Raw genomic sequence first — 20,169 nt, 5'->3', positions numbered from 1 at the left:
GAGGAAGAAACAAGAGGAAAAAACAAGAGGATACAACCGTACCGGAAAACATAACAGAGGAAGAAACAAGAGGATACAACCATACCGGAGGAGATAAAAGAGGAAGAAACAAGAGGAAGAAACACGAAAGGATACAACCGTACCGGGGAAGATAACAGAGAAAGAAACAAGAGGAAGAAACACAAGAGGATACAACTAAACCGAAGAACATAAAAGAGGAAGAAACAAGAGGATACAACCGTACCGGAGAAGATAAAAGAGGAAGAAACAAGAGGATACAACCGTACCGGAGAACGTAAGAGGAAGAAACAAGAGGAAAAAACAAGAGGATACAACCGTACCGGAGAAGATAAAAGAGGAAGAAACAAGAGGAAAAAACAATAGGATACAACCGTACCGGAAAACATAACAGAGGAAGAAACAAGAGGATACAACCATACCGGAGGAGATAAAAGAGGAAGAAACAAGAGGAAGAAACACGAAAGGATACAACCGTACCGGGGAAGATAACAGAGAAAGAAACAAGAGGAAGAAACACGAGAGGATACAACCATACCGGAGAACATAAAAGAGGAAGAAACAAGAGGAAGAAACACAAGAGGATACAACTAAACCGAAGAACATAAAAGAGGAAGAAACAAGAGGATACAACTGTACCGGAGAACATAAAAGAGGAAGAAACAAGATGATACATCCGTACCGGAGAACATAACAGAGGAAGAAACAAGAGGATACAACCGTACCGGAGAACATAAGAGGAAGAAACAAGAGGATACAAATGTACCGGAGAACATAACAGAGGAAGAAACAAGAGGATACAACCATACCGGAGAACATAACAGAGGAAGAAACAAGAGGATACAACCGTACCGGAGAACATAACAGAGGAAGAAACAAGAGGATACAACCGTACCGGAGAACATAAGAGGAAGAAACAAGAGGATATAACCATACCGGAGAACATAACAGAGGAAGAAACAAGAGGATACAACCATACCGGAGAACATAACAGAGGAAGAAACAAGAGGATACAACCGTACCGGAGAACATAACAGAGGAAGAAACAAGAGGATACAACCATACCGGAGAACATAAGAGGAAGAAACAAGAGGATACAACCATACCGGAGAACATAAAAGAGGAAGAAACAACAGGATACAACCGTACCGGAGAACATAACAGAGGAAGAAACAAGAGGATACAACCGTACCGGAGAACATAACAGAGGAAGAAACAAGAGGATAAAACCATACCGGTGAACAGGGGCGGGCTGGGCCGGGGGGCAGGGTGGCATCTGCCCCCCGGGCCGTTCTTCCCCACTTCATTGAAGGGCCGCACAGCTGTCACTCACTGACAGCTGGTTGATGGTGTCAGGGCCGCCCTGCAGCTTCTTGCCTCCCCAGCGCTCTTTTCTCTGTCACCTAAGAGCGCTGAGAGGCCAGGCTGTATTGCGGGCCACCGCTGAAGCTCCGCCCCCTCCACGCCGTCAAGCCCCGCCCCCTTAGCAGGCCCCTATACTTTTAACTAAAGCCTATGAGGCTTATAGTTAAAAGTAAACTGCTGCACCCTCTCCCTCCGGCCACTAGGGGCTGCTCTCTCCCCCCAGCTGCCACTAATACAGCCTGGATAGAGGAGCCGGAAAATTGAGAAGATGGTGGTCTGCAGGGAGCCAGGTAATTACTGTACAGGGGAGGCCTACAGAGCAATCCCTGCAGTCCCTCTATCCCTCCCCACACACAGCATCCCCTGCAGCCCCCCATCCCCACACACACAGCATCCCCTGCAGCCCCCCATCCCCACACAGCATCCCCTGCAGCCCCCCATCCCCACACAGCATCCCCTGCAGCCCCCCATCCTCCCACACACATAGCATCCCCTGCAGCCCCCCCTATCCCCAAACACAGCATCCCCTGCAGCCCCCCATCCTCCCACACACACAGCATCCCCTGCAGCCCCCCCCCTATCCCCAAACACAGCATCCCCGGCAGACCGCCCTATCTCCAAACACAGCATCCCCTGCAGCCCCCCTATCCCTCCCCACACACAGCATCCCCTGCAGCCCCCCATCCTCCCACACACACACAGCATCCCCTGCAGCCCCCCCTATCCCCAAACACAGCATCCCCTGCAGACCCCCCTATCTCCAAACACAGCATCCCCTGCAGCCCCCCTATCCCCACACACACAGCATCCCCTGCAGACCCCCCCTATCTCCAAACACAGCATCCCCTGCAGCCCCCCTATCCCCACACACACAGCATCCCCTGCAGACCCCCATCCCTACACACACAGCATCCCCTGCAGCCCCCCCTATCCCCAAACACAGCATCCCCTGCAGACCCCCCTATCTCCAAACACAGCATCCCCTGCAGCCCCCCTATCCCCACACACACAGCATCCCCTGCAGACCCCCCCTATCTCCAAACACAGCATCCCCTGCAGCCCCCCTATCCCCACACACACAGCATCCCCTGCAGACCCCCATCCCTACACACACAGCAGCCCTTGCAGCCCCCTCCATCCCCCCACACAGCATCCCCTGCAGCCCCCCCTATCCCCAAACACAGCATCCCCTGCAGACCGCCCTATCTCCAAACACAGCATCCCCTGCAGCCCCCCTATCCCAACACACAGCATCCCCTGCAGCCCCCCTTCCCCACACACACAGCATCCCCTGCAGCCCCCTTCATCCCCCCACACAGCATCCCCTGCAGCCCCCCCTATCTCCAAACACAGCATCCCCTGCAGACCCCCCTATCTCCAAACACAGCATCCCCTGCAGCCCCCCCTTCCCCACACACACAGCATCCCCTGCAGCCCCCTATCCCCAAACACAGCATCCCCTGCAGCCCCCCATCCCCCCCCACACAGCATCCCCTGTAGCCCCCCCATCCCCCCACACACAGCATCCCCTGCACCCCCCCATCCTTACACACAGCATCCCCTGCAGCCCCCCCTATCCCCACACACAGCATCCCCTGCAGACCCCCATCCTCCCACACACACAGCATCCCCTGCAGACCCCCTATCCCCAATCACAGCATCCCCTGCAGCCCCCCCCCCTGTCCCCAAACACAGCATCCCCTGCAGCCCCCCCCCCCTGTCCCCAAACACAGCATAAACACAGCATCCCCTGCAGACCCCCCTATCCCCAAACACAGCATCCCCTGCAGACCCCCCCTATCCCCAAACACAGCATCCCCTGCAGACCCCCCTATCCCCAAACACAGCATCCCCTGCAGACCCCATCCCCACACACACAGCATCCCCTGCAGCCCCCCCATCCCTACACACACACAGCATCGCCTGCAGCCCCTCCATCCCCCCCACACAGCATCCCCTGCAGCCCCCCCTATCCCCCCACACACACACAGCATCCCCTGCAGCCCCCCATCCCCACACACACACAGCATCCCCTGCAGCCCCCTCCATCCCCCCCACACAGCATCCCCTGCAGCCCCCCCTATCCCCCCACACACAGCATCCCCTGCAGCCCCCTCCATCCCCCCCACACAGCATTTCCTGCAGCCCCCTATCCCCAAACACAGCATCCCCTACAGACCCCCCATCCCCACACACACAGCATCCCCTGGACCCCCCCATCCTTACACACAGCATCTCCTGCAGCCCCCCTCCACACACACAGCATCCCCCGCAGCCCCCTATCCCCAAACACAGCATCCCCTGCAGACCCCATCCCCACACACACAGCATCCCCTGCAGCCCCCCCATCCCTACACACACACAGCATCGCCTGCAGCCCCTCCATCCCCCCCACACAGCATCCCCTGCAGCCCCCCCTATCCCCCCACACACACACAGCATCCCCTGCAGCCCCCCATCCCCACACACACACAGCATCCCCTGCAGCCCCCTCCATCCCCCCCACACAGCATCCCCTGCAGCCCCCCCTATCCCCCCACACACAGCATCCCCTGCAGCCCCCTCCATCCCCCCCACACAGCATTTCCTGCAGCCCCCTATCCCCAAACACAGCATCCCCTACAGACCCCCCATCCCCACACACACAGCATCCCCTGGACCCCCCCATCCTTACACACAGCATCTCCTGCAGCCCCCCTCCACACACACAGCATCCCCTGCAGCCCCCTCCATCCCCCCCACACAGCATCCCCTGCAGCCCCCCCCTATCCCCAAACACACACAGCATCCCCTGCAGCCCCCCCTATCTCCAAACACAGCATCCCCTGCAGACCCCCCATCTCCAAACACAGCATCCCCTGCAGACCCCCCTATACCCGAACATAGCATCTCCTGCAGACCCCCATCCCAACACACACACAACATCCCCTGCAGCCCCCCATCCTACCCTCCCAGCATCCCCTGCAGCCCCCCATCCTACCCTCCCAGCATCCCCCGCAGCCCCCCATCCCCAAACACAGCATCCCCTGCAGACCCCCCTATCCCCAAACACAGCATCCCCTGCAGACCCCCATCCCCACACACACAGCATCCCCTGCAGCCCCCCCATCCCTACACACACACAGCATCGCCTGCAGCCCCTCCATCCCCCCCACACAGCATCCCCTGCAGCCCCCCCTATCCCCACACACACAGCATCCCCTGCAGCCCCCCCATCCCCACACACACACAGCATCCCCTGCAGCCCCCTCCATCCCCCCCATACAGCATCCCCTGCAGCCCCCCCTATCCCCACACACACACAGCATCCCCTGCAGCCCCCCTATCCCCACACACACACAGCATCCCCTGCAGCCCCCTCCATCCCCCCCACACAGCATCCCCTGCAGTCCCCCCTATCCCCACACACACACAGCATCCCCTGCAGCCCCCTCCATCCCCCCCACACAGCATCCTCTTCAGCCCCCCTATCCCCACACACAGCATCCCCTGCAGCCCCCTCCATCCCCCCCACACAGCATTTCCTGCAGCCCCCTATCCCCAAACACAGCATCCCCTGCAGCCCCCTCCATCCCCCCCACACAGCATTTCCTGCAGCCCCCTATCCCCAAACACAGCATCCCCTGCAGACCCCCCATCCCCACACACACAGCATCCCCTGCACCCCCCCATCCTTACACACAGCATCTCCTGCAGCCCCCCTCCACACACACAGCATCCCCTGCAGCCCCCTCCATCCCCCCCACACAGCATCCCCTGCAGCCCCCCCCTATCCCCAAACACACACAGCATCCCCTGCAGACCCCCCATCTCCAAACACAGCATCCCCTGCAGACCCCCCTATACCCGAACATAGCATCTCCTGCAGCCCCCCATCCTACCCCCCCCAGCATCCCCTGCAGCCCCCCATCCTACCCCCCCCTCCCAGCATCCCCCGCAGCCCCCCTATCCCCACACACAGCATCCCCTGCAGCCCCCTCCATCCCCCCCACACAGCATTTCCTGCAGCCCCCTATCCCCAAACACAGCATCCCCTGCAGCCCCCCATCCCCACACACACAGCATCCCCTGCACCCCCCATCCTTACACACAGCATCTCCTGCAGCCCCCCTCCACACACACAGCATCCCCTGCAGCCCCCTCCATCCCCCCCACACAGCATCCCCTGCAGCCCCCCCTATCCCCAAACACACACAGCATCCCCTGCAGACCTCCCATCTCCAAACACAGCATCCCCTGCAGACCCCCCTATACCCGAACATAGCATCTCCTGCAGACCCCCATCCTACCCTCCCAGCATCCCCTGCAGCCCCCCATCCTACCCCCCCCCCCTCCCAGCATCCCCCGCAGCCCCCCATCCCCACACACACAGCATCCCCTGCAGCCCCCCCCCCCCTCCACACACACACAGCATCCCATGTTTATTATTATTTTTACTAATAGGGGGTGCGCACATGAGGGGGGCGGGGGAATTTCGACAGCAAAAGTGATCATGTGAAGGGAAAAGTGACTATGGTGAAAATACAGAAACCCCAGTTTCCCAGCATCTTGTATTGTACTCAGTGTAATGGAGGTCACCCAGCTTTCCCAGCATCTTGTATTGTACTCAGTGTAATGGAGGTCACCCAGCTTTCCCAGCATCTTGTATTGTACTCAGTGTAATGGAGGTCACCCAGCTTTCCCAGCATCTTATACCCAGTGGTTGGTAGCCTCGGGGAGATGCACAGTAAATCTATACTGTGCAGCTGAAAACCATATCAGCACAATTGTGCTCTTACCAAATATTACCCTCCCAACATCAGTGCAGGGATGGTGGATGATAACCCGGGCCTGTACTTCTGCCAGGAGCACAGTTTGGATAATGTCTCCAGCCCTTCTGGACATTTGTGACCAGGGAATTCCTACTGCTCTGTGTGAAGGGGCCAGAAGTCTCTTTGTCAATGTAAGTCTATGGGACTATGGTTCGGTGTCAGCGCTGAGCCGTCCCATAGACTTATATAGGAAAGTGTCTTCCGACCCCTTCACAGGGAACAGTAGGAATTCCTTGTTTACAAATGACTGGAAGGGCTCAATGTGTTATCCGAACTGTGAGAACATTGCCGCTGGAGGAAGTATTGGAGTGGGTGGCATCTACCTTCCTCGCACCGATGTGGGGAGCGTAATAAAAGGTAAGGACCAGAGTGGTCCTTGAAGGATGGGCCGCTAGCCGGCTACTCATGGGCCACTGCTGTGTACCTGCCCCCCAGGCTAAAATGTGCCAGCCAGCCCCTGCCGGTGAAGATAAAAGAGGAAGAAACAAGAGGATACAACCATACCGGAGAACATAACAGAGGAAGAAACAAGAGGATATAACCATACCGGAGAACATAAAAGAGGAAGAAACAACAGGATACAACCGTACCGGAGAACATAACAGAGGAAGAAACAAGAGGATACAACCGTACCGGAGAACATAACAGAGGAAGAAACAAGAGGATACAACCGTACCGCAGAACATAACAGAGGAAGAAACACAAGAAACAAGAGGATATAACCGTACCGGAGAAGAAAAAAAGAGACAAGAACACAAGAGAAATAGATGACAAAGGACAATGTTATAGGAGTATACTGTATGTATATATCCATTTTCCTATCAATCACTATCTCCCTATCATCTGTTCATCCAGTAATAAGTGTCTGATCGGTGGGGTATCATCTGATTGGCCACCATTGTTACTCCCATAGAGACACAGTGGGAGATTGATGGCGGTCAATAGCCCATAGCAACCAATCACAACTCACATAGCAACCAGTCACAGATCAGCTTTTACATAATAATGAGGTTTAGTAAAATAAAAGCTGAGCAGGAATTAGTTGCTATGTGAGCAGTGATTGGTTGCTATGTGGGCTGTGACTGGTTGCTATGGTTCACGTGGGACATTTTTACTATAAAACAGCGCCATAAACTTCCATATAATGCTGCTCACATACTCCACCTCAGCGTCATTCTGAGACACTGGGGCCCTGATCATGTGGTGGGTGTGGCCCCCCAGTCATGTGGTCAGCGTGGCCTCCCAGTCAGGCCTTATTGGGAGCCCAGGGTCATGTTGTGGGTGTGGCCCCCAGTCATGTGGTCAGCGTGGCCCCCCAGTCAGGCCTTATTGGGAGCCCAGGGTCATGTTGTGGGTGGGGCCCCTGGTCATGCAGTTGGTGGGGCCCAGCAGTCTGACAGCCATCTACACTGCGGATCAGTAACCAGTTGTCTTGCAGTGATCCTGTTGATGACGCCCGGGTCGTCTGTCTCCAGTCACATGTACATGTGCAGGATTTAGTGTGACACAACATGGCGGCGGCGTGCGTCGCACAGTAACTTTCCCTCAGTCCAGCAGGGAGGGGGTTACGGCTCCGGCACTGCTTCTCCGTCTCTTGTAATAATCTGAGATCATGGCCGCCATCCATCTGCTCCTCTCTGTATAACTAGCTGGTTATGTGGGATCTAATATTAGGCGCAGAGCGTCATCCTCACCAACATAGCCGCCGCCGGCGTACAGATGAAGGCCTTGATAAGACCATTGTCTACACACCGCCGCTCAGTCCTTTGTGTGGAGAACGATCCGTCCATTGTCCGTCATCTTACAATGAGAGGAGGACGAGGTGTTTTACAAGACGTCCGAATAATAAAGGAGACGCGGAAGGCGGCAGAGAACAGCGGAGAGAAGCCAAAAATACTGAGGAATTATCACACATCCATTAGTCATGTCTGCAAATCAGCGTCAGATTACTAATGTCTGTATATCATCAGTACAGATAGATTACTAATGTCTATATATCATCAGTGCGGATAGATTACTAATGTCTATATCTCATCAGTACAGATAGATTACTAATGTCTATATATCATCAGTACAGATAGATTACTAATGTCTATATATCATCAGTACAGATAGATTACTAATGTCTATATATCATCAGTACAGATAGATTACTAATGTCTATATCTCATCAGTACAGATAGATTACTAATGTCTATATATCAGTACAGATAGATTACTAATGTCTATATCTCATCAGTACAGATAGATTACTAATGTCTATATATCATCAGTACAGTGCAGATAGATTACTAATGTCTATATATCATCAGTGCGGATAGATTACTAATGTCTATATATCAGTACAGATAGATTACTAATGTCTATATCTCATCAGTACAGATAGATTACTAATGTCTATATATCATCAGTACAGTGCAGATAGATTACTAATGTCTATATATCATCAGTGCGGATAGATTACTAATGTCTATATATCAGTACAGATAGATTACTAATGTCTATATATCATCAGTACAGATAGATTACTAATGTCTATATATCATCAGCACAGTGCAGATAGATTACTAATGTCTATATATCATCAGTACAGATAGATTACTAATGTCTATATATCATCAGTGCGGATAGATTACTAATGTCTATATATCATCAGTACAGATAGATTACTAATGTCTATATATCAGTACAGATAGATTACTAATGTCTATATATCATCAGTACAGTGCAGATAGATTACTAATGTCTATATATCATCAGTGCGGATAGATTACTAATGTCTATATATCAGTACAGATAGATTACTAATGTCTATATATCATCAGTACAGATAGATTACTAATGTCTATATATCATCAGCACAGTGCAGATAGATTACTAATGTCTATATATCATCAGTACAGATAGATTATTAATGTCTATATATCATCAGTGCGGATAGATTACTAATGTCTATATATCATCAGTACAGATAGATTACTAATGTCTATATCTCATCAGTACAGATAGATTACTAATGTCTATATATCAGTACAGTGCGGATAGATTACTAATGTCTATATATCATCAGTGTGGATAGATTACTAATGTCTATATATCATCAGTACAGATAGATTACTAATGTCTATATATCATCAGTACAGATAGATTACTAATGTCTATATCTCATCAGTACAGATAGATTACTAATGTCTATATCTCATCAGTACAGATAGATTACTAATGTCTATATATCAGTACAGTGCGGATAGATTACTAATGTCTATATATCATCAGTGTGGATAGATTACTAATGTCTATATATCAGTACAGTGCGGATAGATTGCTAATGTCTGTATAACATCAGTACAGATAGATTACTAATGTCTATATCTCATCAGTACAGATAGATTACTAATGTCTGTATATCATCAGTACAGATAGATTACTAATGTCTATATCTCATCAGTACAGATAGATTACTAATGTCTATATATCATCAGTACAGATAGATTACTAATGTCTGTATATCATCAGTACAGATAGATTACTAATGTCTATATCTCATCAGTACAGATAGATTACTAATGTCTATATATCAGTACAGTGCGGATAGATTACTAATGTCTATATCTCATCAGTACAGATAGATTACTAATGTCTATATATCATCAGTACAGATAGATTACTAATGTCTATATATCAGTACAGTGCGGATAGATTACTAATGTCTGTATCTCATCAGTACAGATAGATTACTAATGTCTATATCTCATCAGTACAGATAGATTACTAATGTCTATATATCATCAGTGCGGATAGATTACTAATGTCTAAATATCATCAGTGCGGATAGATTACTAATGTCTATATCTCATCAGTACAGATAGATTACTAATGTCTATATATCATCAGTACAGATAGATTACTAATGTCTATATATCAGTACAGTGCGGATAGATTACTAATGTCTGTATCTCATCAGTACAGATAGATTACTAATGTCTATATCTCATCAGTACAGATAGATTACTAATGTCTATATATCAGTACAGTGCGGATAGATTACTAATGTCTATATCTCATCAGTACAGATAGATTACTAATGTCTATATATCAGTACAGTGCGGATAGATTACTAATGTCTGTATATCATCAGTACAGATAGATTACTAATGTCTGTATATCATCAGTACAGATAGATTACTAATGGCTATATATCATCAGTGCGGATAGATTACTAATGTCTATATATCAGTACAGTGCGGATAGATTACTAATGTCTATATATCAGTACAGTGCGGATAGATTACTAATGTCTATATCTCATCAGTACAGATAGATTACTAATGTCTATATATCATCAGTACAGATAGATTACTAATGTCTATATATCATCAGTGCGGATAGATTACTAATGTCTATATATCAGTACAGATAGATTACTAATGTCTATATATCATCAGTACAGATAGATTACTAATGTCTATATATCATCAGTGTGGATAGATTACTAATGTCTATATATCATCAGTGTGGATAGATTACTAATGTCTATATATCATCAGTGTGGATAGATTACTAATGTCTATATATCATCAGTGTGGATAGATTACTAATGTCTATATATCATCAGTGTGGATAGATTACTAATGTCTATATATCATCAGTACAGATAGATTACTAATGTCTATATCTCATCATTGCTGATAGATTACTAATGTCTATATATCAGTACAGTGCGGATAGATTACTAATGTCTATATATCATCATTGCTGATAGATTAGTAATGTCTATATATCAGTACAGTGCGGATAGATTACTAATGTCATCTAGGACAGGGATAGCGGCCAAGGCTGCTGGCAGCATTACTCTATGCTGGATGGGGGGGGGCAATGATGGCGGCCATGGCTGCTGGCAGCATTACTCTATGCTGGATGGGGAGGGGGGGGGCACTGATGGCGGCCATGGCTGCTGGCAGCATTACTCTATGCTGGATGGGGGGGCAATGATGGCGGCCATGGCTGCTGGCAACATTACTCTATGCTGGATGGGGGGGGGCACTGATGGCGGCCATGGCTGCTGGCAGCATTACCCTGTGCTGGATGGGGAGGAGGGGGGGCACTGATGGCGGCCAAGGCTGCTGGCAGCATTACTCTATGCTGGATGGGGAGGAGGGGGGGCACTGATGGCGGCCAAGGCTGCTGGCAGCATTACTCTATGCTGGATGGGGAGGAGGCACTGATGGCGGCCAAGGCTGCTGGCAGCATTACTCTATGCTGGATGGGGAGGGGGGGGCACTGATGGCGGCCATGGCTGCTGGCAGCATTACTCTATGCTGGATGGGGGGGGGCACTGATGGCGGCCATGGCTGCTGGCAGCATTACTCTATGCTGGATGGGGGGGGGGGCACTGATGGCGGCCATGGCTGCTGGCAGCATTACCCTATGCTGGATGGGGAGGGGGGGGGGGGCACTGATGGCGGCCATGGCTGCTGGCAGCATTACTCTATGCTGGATGGGGAGGGGGGGGGGGGGCACTGATGGCGGCCATGGCTGCTGGCAGCATTACCCTATGCTGGATGGGGAGGAGGCACTGATGGCGACCATGGCTGCTGGCAGCATTACTCTATGCTGGATGGGGATGGGGCACTGATGGCGGCCATGGCTGCTGGCAGCATCACTCTATGCTGGATGGGGAGGGGGGGGCACTGATGGCGGCCATGGCTGCTGGCAGCATTATTCTATGCTGGATGGGGAGGGGGGGGCACTGATGGCGGCCATGGCTGCTGGCAGCATTACTCTATGCTGGATGGGGAGGGGGGGCACTGATGGCGGCCATGGCTGCTGGCAGCATTACTCTATGCTGGATGGGGAGGGGGCACTGATGGCGGCCATGGCTGCTGGCAGCATTACTCTATGCTGGATGGGGAGGGGGGGGCACTGATGGCGGCCATGGCTGCTGGCAGCATTACCCTACGCTGGATGGGGAGGGGGGGGGCACTGATGGCGGCCATGGCTGCTGGCAGCATTACTCTATGCTGGATGGGGAGGGGGGGGGGGGGAATGATGGCGGCCATGGCTGCTGGCAGCATTACTCTATGCTGGATGGGGAGGGGGCACTGATGGCGGCCATGGCTGCTGGCAGCATTACTCTATGCTGGATGGGGAGGGGGGGCACTGATGGCGGCCATGGCTGCTGGCAGCATTACTCTGTGCTGGATAGGAAGGGGGCACTGATGGCGGCCATGGCTGCTGGCAGCATTACTCTATGCTGGATGGGGAGGGGGGGCACTGATGGCGGCCATGGCTGCTGGCAGCATTACTCTGTGCTGGATGGGAAGGGGGGGGGGGGGGCACTGATGGCGGCCATGGCTGCTGGCAGCATTACTCTATGCTGGATGGGGAGGGGGGGGGGACTGATGGCGGCCATGGCTGCTGGCAGCATTACTCTATGCTGGATGGGGAGGAGGGGGGGGGGGGCACTGATGGCGGCCATGGCTGCTGGCAGCATTACTCTATGCTGGATGGGGAGGAGGGGGGGGCACTGATGGCGGCCATGCCTGCTGGCAGCATTACTCTGTGCTGGATGGGAAGGGGGGGGGGGCACTGATGGCGGCCATGGCTGCTGGCAGCATTACTCTATGCTGGATGGGGAGGGGGGGGGGGGGACTGATGGCGGCCATGGCTGCTGGCAGCATTACTCTATGCTGGATGGGGAGGAGGGGGGGGGGGCACTGATGGCGGCCATGGCTGCTGGCAGCATTACTCTATGCTGGATGGGGAGGAGGGGCACTGATGGCGGCCATGGCTGCTGGCAGCATTACTCTGTGCTGGATGGGGAGGAGAGGGAACTGATGGCGGCCATGGCTGCTGGCAGCATTACTCTATGCTGGATGGGGAGGGGGGGGGGAATGATGGCGGCCATGGCTGCTGGCAGCATTACTCTATGCTGGATGGGGAGGGGGCACTGATGGCGGCCATGGCTGCTGGCAGCATTACTCTATGCTGGATGGGGAGGGGGGGGGAATGATGGCGGCCATGGCTGCTGGCAGCATTACTCTATGCTGGATGGGGAGGGGGCACTGATGGCGGCCATGGCTGCTGGCAGCATTACTCTGTGCTGGATGGGGAGGAGGGGGAACTGATGGCGGCCATGGCTGCTGGCAGCATTACTCTATGCTGGATGGGGAGGGGAATGATGGCGCCCATGGCTGCTGGCAGCATTATTCTATGCTGGATGGGGAGGAGGCACTGATGGCAGCCATGGCTGCTGGCAGCATTATTCTATGCTGGATGGGGAGGGGGCACTGATGGCAGCCATGGCTGCTGGCAGCATTATTCTATGCTGGATGGGGAGGGGGCACTGATGGCGGCCATGGCTGCTGGCAGCATTACTCTATGCTGGATGGGGAGGGGGGGCACTGATGGCGGCCATGGCTTCTGGCAGCATTACTCTATGCTGGATGGGGAGGGGGGGGGCACTGATGGCGGCCATGGCTGCTGGCAGCATTATTCTTTGCTGGATGGGGAGGAGGCACTGATGGCAGCCATGGCTGCTGGCAGCATTACTCTGCGCTGGTTGGGGAGGGGGGGGGCACTGATGGCGGCCATGGCTGCTGGCAGTGTCCACCTGCATCAAAGGCCGAAGCCTGAGAGATCAGAGCAATCAATGGGGTTTTCATGAGCAGAGTTGCCGGCTTGATAGGGCCCCGGGCCCCCTCCCCTCCGCTCACTGCTTTGTTTGTCTTTCCAATGCTAATGGCCTGAGACATTGATTTCTCATTAATAGGAGACCCGATCCCGGCGAGGGGGGGGGGGGCATCTGGCAGCCGTACAAAGCAAAGCTCCAAGAATGAGGGGCCGAGCGGAAAAGACATCAGAAGAAAGACCAGCCGGGTGGCATCTCTCTAATCCTGTGCCGCCACTCACCACCCGCACCCAGAGCCTCACAGCCCGCTCTATAGGGGGCAGCGCAACACAGACCTGAGGGGGGCATGATACCGTATACTGAGCTTATATACAGAGGATGTTATACAGTGCTAATATACAGGGAGACATTATACCGTATACAGTGCTGGTATATACAGGGGATGTTATATTGTATACTGTGCTCATATACAGAGAGGCATTATACCACACACAGTGCAGATATACAGGGGATGTTATACCGTATACTGTGCTGATATACAGGGAGATGTTATACCGTATACTATGCTGATATGCAGGGGACGTTATACCGTATACTGTGCTGATATACAGGGGATGTTATACTGTATACTGTGCTGATATGTAGGAGATGTTATACCATATACTGTGCTGATATACAGGGAGATGTTATACCGTATACTATGCTGATATGCAGGGGACGTTATACCGTATACTGTGCTGATATACAGGGGATGTTATACTGTATACTGTGCTGATATGTAGGAGATGTTATACCATATACTGTGCTGATATACAGGGGATGTTATACCGTATACTGTGCTGATATACAGGGGATGTTATACCGTATACTGTGCTGGTAAACGTGAAGATCTTATACCGTATACTTTGCTGATATATGTGGAGATCTTATACCGTACACTGTGCTGATATACAGGGGATTTTATACCGTATACTGTGCTGATATACAGGGGATGTTATACTGTGCTGATATATGTGGAGATCTTATACCGTATACTGTGCTGATATACAGGGGATGTTATACTGTGCTGATATATGTGGAGATCTTATACTGTACACTGTGCTGATATACGTGGAGATCTTATGCTGTATACTGTGCCGATATACAGGGAGATGTTATATTGTATACTGTGCTAATATACAGGGAGATGTTATACCGTACACTGTGCTGATATATGTGGAGATCTAATACCGTACACTGTGCTGATATACTGTATGTGGAGATCTTATACCGTACACTGTGCTGATATATGTGGAGATGTTATACCGTACACTGTGCTGATATATGTGGAGATGTTATACCGTACACTGTGGCCATATACAGGGAGATCTTATACCGTACACCGCGCTGATATACGTGGAGATGTTATATCGTACACCGTGCTGATATACAGGGAGATGTTATACAGTAGACAGGATAGGTGACCTGAATACACAGTAATATCTTTCATTGAGGAGTCACCAGTCCCTCTCTGCAGGTGCTCATGGGCGTGGTGCTTCCCTCTGGCTGTAGCCCCGCCCCCCTCTCTGCAGGTGCTCATGGGCGTGGCGCTTCCCTCTGGCTGTAGCCCCGCCCCCTCTCTGCAGGTGCTCATGGGCGTGGTGCTTCCCTCTGGCTGTAGCCCCGCCCCCTCTCTGGAGGTGCTCATGGGCGTGGTGCTTCCCTCTGGCTGTAGCCCCGCCCCCTCTCTGCAGGTGCTCATGGACGTGGTGCTTCCCTCTGGCTGTAGCCCCGCCCCCTCTCTGCAGGTGCTCATGGACGTGGTGCTTCCCTCTGGCTGTAGCCTCGCCCCCTGTCTGCAGGTGCTCATAGGCGTGGTGCTTCCCTCTGGCTGTAGCCCCGCCCCCTCTCTGCAGGTGCTCATAGGCGTGGTGCTTCCCTCTGGCTGTAGCCCCGCCCCCTCTCTGCAGGTGCTCATGGGCGTGGTGCTTCCCTCTGGCTGTAGCCTCGCCCCCTGTCTGCAGGTGCTCATGGGCGTGGTGCTTCCCTCTGGCTGTAGCCCCGCCCCCGAGGATCGTCCCCTGAGGATTGTGTTGACCTTTGAGCTTCTCGCTGCATAAACCAGAGACAGATCCAGGCGACCTCTGTAAATATTTGGCGCAGCGATCGGCTACATTTGTGGTAGCATCGCAGCGTTGGGCCGCACTGTTACTTTATAAAAGAAAAAAACGCCAAGTGGTGATACATATGGCGCAAAGTGTCAATAAACTGCAAAATAACCATCTGACAATCACTGATCCGCCATACATTACAGAGGACTCGCAGCGCCCATCCCCCACAGGTGGCGGTACACGGATCTGCCCTTCGCGGTGGGTCACGGGCGCAGCGTCCTGTAGCTGCTGACTCTGATAACGCAGGGTAATGCATCCGCCATCGATCCCAGCCATGAATACTGCATATTAATATCCGTGCGCTGCGCCCTCATCCCTCGCTTCCTCCGCTCGCCACCGTCCTAATTGACATTGCTTGAATTAAGTGCAGGGAGCTTTGTGTCAGGTCCTTTAGCGGCCCGGTAATCAGAGAGTGTGCCAGGGCACCGTGCCAGGTCTGGAGAGCCGGATATCGCTGCCAGGGGGAGATGTCCAGATGTGCCCCGCGCTGTCTGCCTGGAATCACCGCCACAAGTCATCACCACCAACAAACCCCCCCCTTTCCCCAGGAAATACCACCACAAGTCATCACCGTCACCCCCCCAGGAGACACCGCCACAAGTCATCACCCCCCCGCCCAGGAGACACCGCCACAAGTCATCACCCCCCCGCCCAGGAGACACCACCACAAGTAAACCCCCCCCCCCAGGAGACACCGCTACAAGTCATCAACCCCCCCCCAGGAGACACCGCTACAAGTCATCAACCCCCCCCCCAGGAGACACCGCCACAACTCATCACCGTCACCCCCCCCCCCAGGAGACACCGCCACAAGTCATCACCCCCCCGCCCAGGAGACACCGTCACAAGTAAACCCCCCCCCCCCCCAAGAGACACCGCCACAGGTCATCACCCCCCCACCCCCAGGAGACACCGCCAAAAGTCATCACCCCCCCCCATGAGACACCGCCACAAGTCATCACCCCCCCCAGGAGACACCGCCACAGGTCATCACCCCCCCCCCCCCATGGAGACACCGACCACAAGTCATCACCCCCCCGCCCAGGAGACACCTCCACAAGTCATCACCCCCCCCAGGAGACACCGCCACAAGTCATCACCCCCCCCCAGGAGACACCGCCACAGGTCATCACCCCCCCCCCCCCAGGAGACACCGCCAAAAGTCATCACCCCCCCCCCCCCCCAGGAGACACCGCCACAAGTCATCACCCCCCCCAGGAGACACCGCCACAGGTCATCACCCCCCCCAGGAGACACCGCCACAAGTCATCACCCCCCCCCCATTTAACACCGCCACAAGTCATCACCCCCCCCCCAGGAGACACCGCCACAAGTCATCCCCCCCCCAGGAGACACCGCCACAAGTCATCACCCCCCCCCCCCCAGGAGCCACCTCCACAAGTCATCACCCCCCCCCCCCCAGGAGACACCGCCACAGGTCATCACCCCCCCAGGAGACACCGTCACAGGTCATCACCCCCCCACCCCCAGGAGACACCACCACAAGTCATCACCCCCCCCCCAGGAGACACCGCCACAAGTCATCACCCCCCCCCCAGGAGACCCCGCCACAAGTCATCACCCCCCCCCCAGGAGACACCGCCACAGGTCATCACCCCCCCCCCGCCCAGGAGACACCGCCACAAGTCATCACCCCCCCCCCCAGGAGACACCGCCACAAGTCATCACCCCCCCCAGGAGACACCGCCACAAGTCATCACCCCCCCGCCCGGAGACACCTCCGCAAGTCATCACTCCCCCCCCCCAGGAGACACCGCCACAGGTCATCACCCCCCCAGGAGACACCGTCACAGGTCATCACCCCCCCCCCATTTGACACCGCCACAAGTCATCAACCCCCCTCTCCCCAGGAGACACCACCACAAGTCATCACACCCCCAGGAGACACCGCCACAAGTCATCACCCCCCCCCCCAGGAGAACACCGCCACAAGTCATCACCCCCCCCCCAGGAGACACCGCCACAAGTCATCAACCCCCCTCTCCCCAGGAGACACCGCCACAAGTCATCACCCCCCCCCCCCCAGGAGACACTGCCACGAGTCATTACCATCAATAACCCCCCCTAGGAAATACCACCACAAGTCATCGCCGTCACCCCCCCCCCCCCAGAACACACTGCCACAAGTCATCACCCCCCCCCCAGGAGACACCGCCACAAGTCATCACCCCCCCCCCCCCCAGGAGACACCACCACAAGTCATCACACCCCCAGGAGACACCGCCACAAGTCATCACCCCCCCCCCCCAGGAGACACCGCCACAAGTCATCACCCCCCCCCCCAGGAGACACCGCCACAAGTCATCAACCCCCCTCTCCCCAGGAGACACCGCCACAAGTCATCACCCCCCCCCCCCCAGGAGACACTGCCACGAGTCATTACCATCAATAACCCCCCCTAGGAAATACCACCACAAGTCATCGCCGTCACCCCCCCCCCCCCAGAACACACTGCCACAAGTCATCACCCCCCCCCCCAGGAGACACCGCCACAAGTCATCACCCCCCCCCCCCAGGAGACACCGCCACAAGTCATCACCCCCCCCCCCAGGAGTCACTGCCACAAGACATTGCCGCCAACAATCCCCCCCCCCCCCCCCCAAGGAAACACGACTAGTCATCACCCACCCCTCCCCCCCAAGATAGATAGATAGATAGATAGATAGATAGGAGATAGATAGACAGATCTGTACTTACATGCTGCCATTGGTCTAGAATTAATGGTCGATATCGCAGGAAGAATTTGAGGGGGAAGGATTCGGGGTCGGGCCAGGTGGAGGGTATCTGCCATGTGACCTCCAGCCTCCGGGGGTTCTTGTGGACGGGCTTTGCTAGCACATTCTCTGGGGGGTCGGGTTTTACTGTGGATGAAAAACAACATTTTTAAAGCTTCCCCCCCATCTACATCCATGTTCCTGTACACAGTATAACACCTGGGCGCAGTCGGTGCTCCAGAGCTGCTGTCAGTATTCTGGGATTGAGTCAGGTATGGTATTAGGATAATGTATGGTGCATATTTCCTGCTTCTATACTGAGGTTACATAACTATTTTTAGAGTACACATACAGTATTATACATAGCAGAATGTCCGACACTAATGTCACCTAACATCTTCTCCCTCCCCATCTTTTTCTTTCTACAATGTGGTGAGAACGGCCACATAACGGCCACATAACAGCCCACACGAAATGGGGGAGGCAGTAGTTAAGGATAAGGCTTCTCTATTGCCTCCACAGCCTGAGAGAACACCGCAGAACTTCATTCTGATAGGTAAAAAATATCGCAGAAATCAATAAAATTATTAATTATTACTATGATTATTATTGTGAATTGTGTCCATCTCACTGCGAGGACTCACCGCTCACCTATCACGTCCGCAACACAGGATAAATGTTCCTTGCCACAAGTGATCAGAAACAACATCCCAAGTGCAAAGTATAATACTGCCCCTATATACAGGAATATAACTACTATAATACTGCTCCTATATACAGGAATATACTACTATAATGTAAACAGTGAAGACAGAGGTCCGGGCACTCACCGATCTTCAGGAATCTTTATTCAGGCACAGTATACATCAGGGAAGGGAGGACAGGTGAAAGGTGTGAATAACTACTATAATATAGTGAATAACTACTATAATACTGCTCCTATATACAGGAATATAACTACTATAATACTGCCCCTATATACAGGAATATAACTAATATAATACTGCTCCTATATACAGGAATATACTACTATAATACTGCCCCCTATATACAGGGATATAACTACTATAATACTGCCACCTATATACAGGAAAATAACTACTATAATACTGCTCCTATATACAGGAATATAACTACTATAATACTGCCCCCTATATACAGGGATAGAACTACTATAATACTGCCCCCTATATACAGGAATATAACTACTATAATACTGCCCCTATATACAGGAATATACTACTATAATACTGCCCCTATATACAGGAATATAACTACTATAATACTGCCCCCTATATACAGGAAAATAACTACTATAATACTGCTCCTATATACAGGAATATACTACTATAATACTGCCCCCTATATACAGGAAAATAACTACTATAATACTGCTCCTATATACAGGAATATACTACTATAAAACTGCTCCTATATACAGGAATATAACTACTATAATA

The 20,169-nt window shown here is 52.6% G+C and overlaps 1 protein-coding gene across 2 annotated transcripts in view; it reads right to left on the bottom strand.

Moving 5' to 3' along the window:
- The window catches only part of CNTFR (ciliary neurotrophic factor receptor), a 391,711-nt gene that overhangs the window by 23,824 nt on the left and 347,718 nt on the right, over nucleotides 1-20,169 (bottom strand). For both annotated transcript variants that reach the window (XM_069964886.1, XM_069964885.1), the window contains exon 10: nucleotides 18,693-18,856. In XM_069964886.1, coding sequence (XP_069820987.1) covers nucleotides 18,693-18,856 — 164 coding nt within the window. The remainder of the gene's footprint in view (nucleotides 1-18,692; nucleotides 18,857-20,169) is intronic.

The sequence above is a fragment of the Dendropsophus ebraccatus genome, chromosome 3 (assembly GCF_027789765.1).
Source record: "Dendropsophus ebraccatus isolate aDenEbr1 chromosome 3, aDenEbr1.pat, whole genome shotgun sequence".
Taxonomy (NCBI): domain Eukaryota; kingdom Metazoa; phylum Chordata; class Amphibia; order Anura; family Hylidae; genus Dendropsophus; species Dendropsophus ebraccatus.
Note: the sequence above shows the minus strand (reverse complement) of the source record. Positions and strands in the feature narration are given on the sequence as shown.